Source organism: Euprymna scolopes, chromosome 13 (genome assembly GCF_053919585.1).
Source record: "Euprymna scolopes isolate OS-2025 chromosome 13, ASM5391958v1, whole genome shotgun sequence".
Taxonomy (NCBI): Eukaryota; Metazoa; Mollusca; class Cephalopoda; order Sepiida; family Sepiolidae; genus Euprymna; species Euprymna scolopes.
In genome coordinates this window covers 93,961,765-93,972,902 of record NC_136494.1, presented here as the reverse complement: position 1 = coordinate 93,972,902, position 11,138 = coordinate 93,961,765, and the positions used below count along the sequence as shown (strand labels likewise).

The 11,138-nt window shown below is 31.1% G+C and overlaps 1 protein-coding gene across 2 annotated transcripts in view; it reads right to left on the bottom strand.

Annotated features, from left to right (window-relative positions):
• Positions 1-94: 94 nt before the first annotated feature.
• LOC145292086 (protein misato homolog 1-like) overlaps positions 95-11,138 on the bottom strand; it is a 66,962-nt gene continuing 55,918 nt past the window's right edge. For both annotated transcript variants that reach the window (XM_080138161.1, XM_080138162.1), the window contains 7 exons: positions 9,082-9,213; positions 7,700-7,861; positions 7,443-7,574; positions 4,678-4,859; positions 4,070-4,171; positions 2,515-2,630; positions 95-1,379 (listed from right to left, as the gene is read on the bottom strand). In XM_080138161.1, the coding sequence (XP_079994287.1) occupies positions 1,183-1,379; positions 2,515-2,630; positions 4,070-4,171; positions 4,678-4,859; positions 7,443-7,574; positions 7,700-7,861; positions 9,082-9,213 (1,023 nt within the window). In that variant the 3' untranslated portion in view covers positions 95-1,182. The remainder of the gene's footprint in view (positions 1,380-2,514; positions 2,631-4,069; positions 4,172-4,677; positions 4,860-7,442; positions 7,575-7,699; positions 7,862-9,081; positions 9,214-11,138) is intronic.

The window sequence follows — 11,138 nt, the reverse complement described above, 5'->3', positions numbered from 1 at the left end:
GGTTGGCAGTTACTGAACAGAGGGAGCACATGATCTCATACCTATGTAAGATTTTGAACGTTTCATATTGCAAGAAGAAAACAAAGCCAAATAATACCAGGTATAAAATATCTTTTTTATTATTGGTTTACCAAACAAGAAAAATATTTTTTTTAACAAATACTATGAACATTTACAAAGGGAAAACTTGAAGTGTCTTTGGTTAATGATTTGGTGTGATATTTTTTTTATGATCGCATATCTCATTTCTTGAACCATTTGTAAAAATCTTATATGCATTTTATAAAAATTTGATCAACACTAATATTGAGGTTGGGGGATTTTGAACAATTATAAAAAAAATTATCTAGGAAATTTCTGAACTTGAACATTGAATTCATTTAGAAATATTTTTTGACTTTTTTTTATCATAAAAGATTTATTTAATAACAGCCTCAACTAATCTAAAAAAAAAAAAAACAAGAAGAGATTCTACTTTTTTTAGACGTTAAAATTATGTGGAAAGAAGAAAACTATTTTAGAATTTAGAGTAGGGAATCAGTTTTGTCAAGAAATTTCTTGTAGAATGATACCTCCTTTCCGGTTCATTTTACGTTTTTAGAGTAGTTACACTCCTCTACACACAAAGAAATATGCATAGAATTCATCTCCTATAATAAAAGAAAACATGCATCATTTTAAATTAAATTTACATTAAGAAGTGATCCTCCGACTTTAAATTCTAAAATAATTGCTTTATTTTTCTTTTTGTCTGCCAAGATTTTCAAGTTGTTCACATCTTGTATATTTTTGTGGGGTGATTTAGCTGAGGATGTTAATCTACAATAATGCAAAACTTTGCCTGAAAAGAATTGGTACATCAATTAATTTATATTGTCTCCATCTCGTCTGGATTCGGAAGGAATTCGCAGAAGTATTCTAATCCAGTGACTGAAACATAAATCATACAAGATCTCTTTTACATATCAAAAAAAAAAAAAATATGCAGAAAAGGCACGTTTAGTCTCATTAAGAAATCTCATTTGAAAATGGCAGTAGAAATCATCAGGTTGATCATTACTGAAACTGTTTTAAGGCCAAATCTCCAGCATTATTGATCAACAGATTTATGAAAACAAATCAAATGTATCTTCTGAGAAACGCCGACTTACAATTACATTTAAAATTACTTCACAGCTTGCTTTAGTCATCGTAGTTTTCACTGAGGTTAATCAGCTCCTCAAGCGTTTCCTTAAATTCATCCTCTTCCAAACCTGTGGCAAGGAATCGATGAAATCTTTTGATGTTAATTTTCTTTGCTTCCGTGTACAATTCTCCAACCATTTTACCAGAATCTTTTGTACTTTGAATGCTTGACATTACAGGAACAGAATCAACACCTTGAAATACAAAGAGAAAAGAAAAAAAGGAAGAGCAAAATATAGTAAAAAAGAAAAAAAAAACAACAAAAAAAATGTATCAATCTGATATAATCTTAGTGAAAAATTGATTTCACATAATTCTCCAAAAAGATGTGTTAGAATTCAAGTAAATCCACTAGTATATTAGTTGAGAATAACAGGAAATGAAAAGTCAGCCATGGTCAATTTGATGAACCCAAGGTGCAGAGAGTTAGACAATTGAAATAGATATGATGTCATATGATTATAAAAAAAAGAAACGGTGGAAGACAGAAAAGGAAAGTATGTTTGGGAACATGCAGAGCATGGATACATAAAATGATATGGGCTGACAAAATGTAATTAAACAGTAATAATCAATTCCAGTCCACCTATAATTTAAAGTTAAATAAACCTCCTGTTTTCCATCATTTTTGTCTCAACTTTGTCCTTTTGAAAGTAGGAATGAGAAGCATGGATTTTAGGAAGCAAACCATAAGGCTGGAAGGATTAGGCAGAGCCACGTGCAAGAAAAACAATGAGCAGCAAAGGTACAACATAAGGTTGAGAATACAACACTAATTGACCAACACTTGTATGTATGAATACTATATTTTGTAACTCAAAGTTGAATACCAGTTTCTTTCGAACACACCATCAATGATAATCATGTGAAAAAAAAAATGTTTCTATCAATCTTTTTTTTTATTTGATATTTTGGCTGACAGTAAAGATGATCATGTAGAGCCATTCAGCTACTACCTTTCCACATTATGAGATTTTCGAATATAATTTCATTAATATTCATAATCTCTGACTTTTTTTTCTTTTAAGAACCATAGTGAATAGGGAGGGGTGCTATCTCAATTTTTATGCATTATGGGGAAGCTGATCTACACATTTCAGCAATAAATGAACTTACACAGAGACAATAAATACAGTTACATTTAAATGGTGTGAGTAGCGATTTGTGGCAGTTATGGCTCCAGAATCATGACGTGTACTTTTCTAATGTAATTTTGTTAATTATACAACTGTTTCTTAATATATTATTGGTCTGCAAGGCCACAGCATTCGTGACAAGAGATTTGAGACTTATATTCTATATTTCAGGAAAAAAAAAAAGGCTGCTTACCTTGCATAGGGTTTCTTAGCATTGTTGATACAAGTCCACCATTGTTAATGTTAGGGGTGAAAATATGAGGATACGGTGTGACAACTTTGCATGGAGATGACACTACACAACCAGCACTGTTGGATATAACAAATATCACAATATTTATTAGTTTCAATTTGAAAAATATTTTTACAAATAATATGACATTAAGAAATATTGACAATTATTATCCAATTCTCCCTTTATATTAGGTTGGTGCAAAAATAATGTTTTTTGACATGAAGTTGAATGTCAAAAAACAACATTATTTTTGTAACAACCTAATAACATACTCACCTGACACAGGTATTTATACTCCTCCTCTTGAATGATGGATGGCACCCCTATCCATAACAGAGTGCCAATGGGGACAAACCAAATTATTTTTGTGTTAAGTCCTTGAATGAGGAGACTGAACTTTCCACATTAATCGGAGTTTGTATTTAAATTTGTTTATTCATCGAACTTTAGAATTTAGGGTGAAAAATGCCACTGCAAATGGAAGTATTTCTATAAGAAGTTGTCAGAAAGTCAAAAAGCTTGTGATATGGATTTTCAAGTATTTCTGTTCTTACTTTTCAATCACAACTAATGTTGGAATGATTAAACAGAAACGTAAAAAAAAAAAAAAAAAAAAAAAAAAAATCAGAACATTTTGGGGTACTGGAAAAATTTGATCTCATTTTTTAATGCCAAAAACAATTCTTTCAATTGTTTTTTTTCATTTTTGTTTAAATTTCACACAGGAATTTTCCATTGCTGGTCTTATACCAGTAACACTACATCTATAGATCACATTCCCACAGCTATTTTTAGTTTTGCAAAAATATATATACATGGATTTTCACAGTTAAAAAAACCCGGAAAAAACAAAGATGCTTCTATATTGAATGAGCAAATTGAAATATTGAATTTAAAGTAAAACTGATGGTACCTATGTAATTGCATATGTTGCAAATAGCAACATATCGAAAAATTATGAAAAATAAGGTAAAAAAGACATTTGTGAAATTAAGCAAAATCACTATATTACACTTACTAAAATAAAAACAAAATTTGACAGGCGGCGATAATTAAATTCTGTTGCTTATCTCACATGATGAATGTAATTCAAAATGGCGTCAAATTTTATTCCCATCTAAACTTTATTGAAAACTGTTTTTCATAAATAAATATTTTTCTACTTTATCGCTTTCTGTAATTTTTGGATATGTTACTATTTGCGACATGGCAATTACGTAGGAGTCTTGTTTTATTTGAAGTTCAATATTTTGATTTTCGTTCGTTCATTCAATATAGAATCACACAAACACAAAAAAAAATCTGCATGTAAATATTTGGAGATCTGAAAGCAATTGAAATCAGAAATAATACTGGAATGATCCCATCACTAATTACAGCACTTTCTTTTATAAAACAATGATTTATAACTGAATGGATTTGTTAAATAAAATATGGACAGTTTAATTCTTCATTTAAATAATATAAATAAAGTCGAAACGAAAATGAATGCCTAAAGGAATAGCAGACTTACTTGAGAGTTCCTGGGAATGATTCTGTTACAAATAATTGAAGAACATCGGATACACTGGTACAGTCACGCAAAATTTGGGCAAACTCGGGTTTTATGTTGGACCTACATGGAAAACAAAATCAATCTCTTCTGTGTGCATTTTACCAACATGTCAAAAGGAAAGAATTTTTTACAAGTTCCAATACATATATTTGATGAATAAAAAAACTTACAATATGTACATACACACGATTACATTGTCAGACAAGTTATAGTCTGTAGCAATTAATGTTAAAACTTAACTTTTTAAATTAATTATTTTTTTAAAGTATGTTATAATTTTATTTAATTATATTTCATGTTTCTGCAAAATAAACTCAACCTTACCTGAAACTAATTAAAACAAAAAAGTCATCTTACACTACAAAATACTTTGCATTATTAATGATTTACATTTTTAGCCAACATAAAACTTTGGAGTTCTATTTCTGGAATTTCCAAAGAATTGAGGAAGAAACTTGGTAAAGAAATGATTAGCTGTACAGAAAAGCAGCAAACAGAGCAGGTTGTATTAGCAAATCCTATTGAATTCATTGCAAACTTATTGAATTTCAAGAGATGCTACTTACGTCAAAGCATTTTCTTCTGGAATTCCTCGCAATACACTTGACATCATCCAGGGTTTGGTTTCTGTTGTAACATTTGGGCTGACCGATGTCCATGGCATCTCTCCATCTAACTGCATAAATGTCTCAACCAAGGAACTGTCCTCACCCAAAGGGAACGGCAAAGCAGCCATTAGTGCACCAACCTGGAAACACGCAACAGAAAATATGAAGCATTTTGATCCGAACTATTGAAGTCGTTAATGAATTAACCCTAACCCTTTACTCCTGATCTTAAATGGAACACATACATCAAGTCTGTGGTCAAGGTTGCTGGGAAAATGGTGGGATTCTTCTACCGCTCTAGAAGATATCTCACTAATGATGCAATTCTCTATCTATATAAAAGCCAAGTACGTCCAAGGATGGAGCACTGCTGCCACATCTGGGCAGGAACTGCTAAAAACAGCATATCCTGCCTTGACAGAGTACAAAATAGACTTCGTGGCTTGGTGGGGGATGCCCTCTTCTCTTTCCTGCAACCTCTTTCCCACAGAAGAGACGTAGAGAGCCTATTTTTGTTCTATCGTTATTTCCATGGCAAGTGCTCGTCTGAGCTCCATTCTCTGGTCCCCCCTCACCAATCTTTATAAAAAAAAACACCTGAATAGCTGAAACCACTGTCAATAATTTCCCCCACTCCTTATCTGTGCCTAAATCAAAACATAGATTCCATGAACAAAGCTTCTTTCTTAGAACAGCACGCCTGTGGAACTCTGTTCCGCTTGCCTGTTTCCCTCCCGACTTCAACCTGGATGTCTTCAAGTCCAACACAAACAAATTCCTGATGAACCGCCCCCTTAAGTAATGACACTTTATCAATTCCCCAATACTATTACTACACTATCCCATTGATTACTGTACACACAATAACCCTTATCCCCGAGTGGCCCTTGGGCCTTGATAAGCGGTGAACTCCATGTAAAAAAAAAAAAAAAAATTCGATTTTAGACCATGTTAATTAGCAGCCTATAATGAGCTACTATTCAATATGGTATATGTTACAAGTTTAGGGAGAAATATTTAATTAACATTACTAAAATTTTATAAATCAAAATCAATATGATCTTAGTATGGTAAAATTAGAAAAAAATAAGTAATGTAATATTAGTGCCAGTGAGGGAAGGGGGGGGATTAAAATTATTCTTTTTTATTTGTAGTTGTTAAGAAAAAGTTTTTTCTTTCTTTCTTGCTATATTTCTATTATATTGACCTAGTTGAGAGAGAGAGAAAGGGGGTTAGGGAGAGAGAATTTAAAAAAAAATATTACACATACTTTTTTAACTATATCAATACAAAATAGCTAGCTCCTAGTGGAGAAGCCTTTTCAAAAAACAAAACAAAAAAAACAACAAAAAAGCAGGTTTCTATTAAAAACAAAACACGAAAATATTCTTGGAACTTTTTCATCCATAAATAATAACATTAAAAGTTGTGGATCAAACACTCACTATATGGACAATATTTGATTATCAACAGTAATAGATGGGCTATCTATCCTGGGTAGGATGAGAAGAAAATGATTTTAGAGGTGGAGAAGAGTAAGGTGACTTCCAGTTTTGTCTTGCACTTTTCTCTGGGACTTAGCAAAATTTTAACATGTTTGTCCATGGCTGCTGTATCAGCTACTTAAAACAATCATGGTTCACTACTTTTAAGAATAGGTGTTGTTGGTTATTCTAGAACAGTTATATACAGATCGAACATGGCAAACTGGAATTAGGAAGCAGATTACTTCAACCATCATCACCATTAGACAAGAACCGAGTCACAACATGGTGCTGATTGTAATAGGCAATATTTCAGTAGTAACACAGTGAAAAAAAAAAACAATAAAATATCAAATGACACACAACACTACTTTTCAAAGATGACACAAAACAAAGCATATTTCAAATTTTGTATGCATAATGGAAAAATGAAAGAAAATAGTCCACACATAAAATCACAGAATTATTCTGTTTAGTATACTATATATTAAAAAAAAAGGTTATTTTGTAGTGCGCACAATATTTTCATTAAAAAATTGATGTTCAAAAATACACAAAAAAATATAATACAATCATTTAATAATCTGATAAGATTAAGTTTCTTATAAGAAAATTTCGTTTCTTTCTTTTATCAGTTCTTGTAGAGTTTGATATTGATTGCGAACAGCTTAAATTGTCATTAAGTGTTATTCCCTGTAATTTCAAATTGTTACATTGTGAATGACCGTATGTCAGATAGTTGAATTATTTAATGCTGAATCTAGTTATTTTGGTAAAAGATTTTATGATTTTAGTTATTTATATTTTCAAATATTTATTCATGATTTTTGGTATGGTTGTTTTGTGGAGAAAATTGTTGTTTTTAGCTTTGCAGAACATGATTGAGTTTTGCAAAAGGAAACAAACATTTCAATATTTGGTGCATTTTAGATCAGGAAGACAGTATATTCAGAGAGAGAGAGACAGAGAGAGAGAGAGAGAGAGAGAGAGAGAGAGAGAGAGAGAGAGAGAGAGAAGCATGAATAGTTTAGGCAAAAGAAGAAAAAAATACAAAAGTCTGGAAAAGATGGATTTCAAGGTAGTTAGTGATGGTAGGAGAGGTGGAATACATTGCCCAAAGGTGTCTGTAACAGTTTAGTGTCCTGCTGAGAAACAAGGTATAAAAGAATCACAGATTTTTCTGATGGCTTTGTTGAAATTATTACATTATTATAATATAAAGATCGAAACATAACCAACCTTTCGTCCCATGGAATGAAATGAATGAGTAATGTCTTTCATGTGACCATTTTTCTTGCAAAGACGATACGGAAGCGTACTGTTCTCCAGACAAGCTGCTAAAATTGCACTCGTATGATAATTTAGATGAGGCTGAAATTTAATAATAAAAAAAAAAATCATTATAAAAAGTAGTTGGCAGACTTAAAATTGAAAGATTTCATTCATCCTATATCCATCCCAATTGTTGAGGTATTTATCTCTCAAAAAATGCTTACCTTGTAGATAGCGTTTGGGAATTTTCTGTAAGAGATGTGTGTATTTGGTTTTGATAACCAGGCTGAAGAGTTGAGGCTGAGAGGAATGAACAATGAACTGAGCGATGATACTTTGTTATAACTCAAAACTGTATTCAGAATATGTTGGCTATTATGTTCAGGCTGAAAAGAAAGCACTAGATATATTAATTGTATTCAAACAACTCAAATAAAAACTAACCCCAGTAGAAGCACATTATCGATTATCTTCTGTAGGTATGAAACTTAGTGCAATGTTAGATCTGTAAGGCGAGTCGTAGCACTATTGTTTTTGTTTTTTTATTTATGATGTCGAGTATTGTAAAATAACATTTATATATCATTACATTGTTTTTTTGTTGTTTTTTTTTTACTTTAAATTTTCTCTTTACATTGCAAATTTCAAAGAATTATATACTTCTCTATTTCGGAATGGGACATTTCGGCGTGGCCGATTCAGCATTGCCATTTCGGCTTGACTGATATCTTCATTTACTGAATTAATTTTTTAAATATAAACAACTTTTCACTATAACGATGAAGCACTAATTTGATGCCGAATCAGCCAAGCCAAAACGGTGACACTAGATAGGCCAAGCTGAAACATATTACACTCTCTCTATTTAGATAACCTTAGGTAGATGATGTATATGTTTATATATTTGTATGTATGGGATTCACTTCTAAACTAATTAACTGATCATTATGGATTTTGGTAGACAACTGTGAGGCATGAAGGGCTCCAAATGTGGACTATATTTAGTTTAATTTAGTTTTATGCAAAGGGGACAAAAAGAGATTGGAAGCTTCTTTAAAAATTCAGATACCTCCAATTTTTGTGAAATTTTAACATTAAATATTAGACATAAATTAATTTTCCTTAAATTTTGTTTTTTCCAGGGACATAGTACAGGCACAATGTCCCATTTGAAAATGCAAGTGTATCAGGTGTGCATTGAATTTAATCCATAGTCATTAGACATCAATTAAGCAAGATTTCTTTTTCAGTTTCTTTTTTAGACACTTAAGCTTAAGTCTTAACTTTTTATATATTTTCTACATTAACCTTAAATTTTATACATTTTCTAAAATCAAAATCATGTAATAGATTTGGATAAAAATTAGAAGACGGATCCTAGGCATATGGTTTACTATCATTACATCTTGATTTTAATCTTCCTAAAAGAGGACCTGAACATGTTGCAAAACTTTTCTGTTTGGCAAATTAATTTTACCTGTCCTGAGAGGGATATTCTTCTAGCATTCTTATATAATGCTAAGGAATTTAGTTTCCGTTCATAAAATACAAAAGAGAAATGAAAACTTTCAATTCAATAAATAAGGAAATCTTTATTCATGCTTACGTCTGGGAAAACAGCTGGTGATGTGCCAAATGTTAGAATGGATTTGCTCGGAAAATCATCACCAAGATACTCCAAGACTGTAGTTGCCACACCACTAAATGCATCATGAGTATCAACCAAGATTTGGAATCCCTGTTTAAACAAGAAAAACAAACAGCTTCTAAGACAAAAATAATCGTAAAAGAGGATTATCTTTTACAAATGCATCTATACTATTAATAAAATTCTAAATGTTTATTTATTTATGTGTGTGTGTATATATATATATATATATATATATATATATATATATATATATATATACCAATAAAACTTTCAAACGGATGCCCTGAATTGAAAAAAATATTTTTTCCCTGAAAGTTGTGAGTTCCTAGATTGTCCTCATCTATATATGGTTCGTAATGAACAACGCCAAGTCACACAAAAAGCCAAAAATAAGGGTTTTTGGACTGTTTCGAACAATTGTCGAAAAAGTTACCTGTCCATGTCCACAGAATTTAGCACTGTCTGTATACAGTTGTGATAACATTTTTCAGCATACAGACAGGACTTGTGATGCAATGGATAATGTGCTTGACTACAGATCAGAAGATTCCAGGTTCGAATCCTGTCAAATTCATAATAATCATCATTTTATCCAACGTTTACTCATTATCCTTACCCTTAGGGTATTTTTGTTTTTTCAGTGATTTTGTTTTGTTCCTCTGGGAATTTCACATCTTTCAAGTTCACAAGGTAAGCGTTGATGGTAAGACGATGTTGAGTGTACTTAATGTTGAGTGTACTCGATTTTGCGTTTGACTCGGCGTTGTATGTGCTGATGCAGTGCAGCCACTAGTTTTAAATAAAATTTACAAACCAAAATCTATTGCTAATATGATTTTCCCAATATTTTAAAACATTTTTTCCATCTAACCAATAGCCATGTGTATAAAACTTAACAAACATGCAGCTTGATTCTTTCAAATACTCAAAATGGTTACAAAAATATAGGATTAAAAGAATTTTATATATATAGCTAAATGAATAACTATATCAACATTAAAACAAATTTAAACTAATGATCTGAAATAAGATTTTTCATTAATGCATATATATATATATATATATATATATATATATATATATATATATACAGTAGCGTCCAAAAGTTAAGGAACGATCAATCATTTTTTTTTTAATGGCTTCTAACTTTGTCTATGAAAAAGAAAAAAATAATTTTTGGTAAATTTTCCAATGTTTAATAATGGTAGTTAAAGAACAAATTTTTTTTGTAATTTTTGATTTTAATACATATTAGTTTTGTTTTTACATATAAATAAATTTAATTAAATTACAGGCGTCCAAAAGTTAAGGAACGAGGGAAATTCATTATGAAAAAAAATTTATTTAGTGAAAAGCCCCTTGTTTTCAATCACACTATGGCATCTTTTGCTGCAAGACAGAACCAATCGTTTACATGTTATAGGTGAAATATTATTCCAGGATGTTTTTATACATTTCCATAAATCATCAAGATTTTTTGGGGTTTTTTTCTGTGATCTTATCACCAATAATTTTCCAAACATTTTCAAAACAAAACAAAAGAATAAGCGAAGTAATAACCCTGTTTAAATATTATATAAAAAAAAAACAATGTTAAAACTTCTTTAAAAAAATCGGTGTTCGGGTGTTTGTAGGTGTGTGTTGGAGGGGAGGGTAAAAAAAAACGTTTTGGCAAGTAGGTAGGACCGAACCCAAAGCCTTGAGGTAAAGGTAGAAAATAAAGTGTGAAAAAAAAACTGATACGCTCAGACAACAAGGAAGAGTAACTGAAACACGCTTGAATTTATTTAAGTATTAAAAACGGAATTGACAGGTGCACGCATTTAATGAGGTCAAATAGAAATAGTGCAGTTAACTTTTACTGCGGGGCAGTTTTTTTGGGTTGGTTTACCCAACTTTGGCTGGTTTTGTTTCCACAAGATGTTGGGAGGGGAGAAACCAGCTCCCCATAAAAAGGGGATTGTCCAAATTGAATAGCAATTGTTTGATATAAGGAGTTTCGCCCGTGTTGA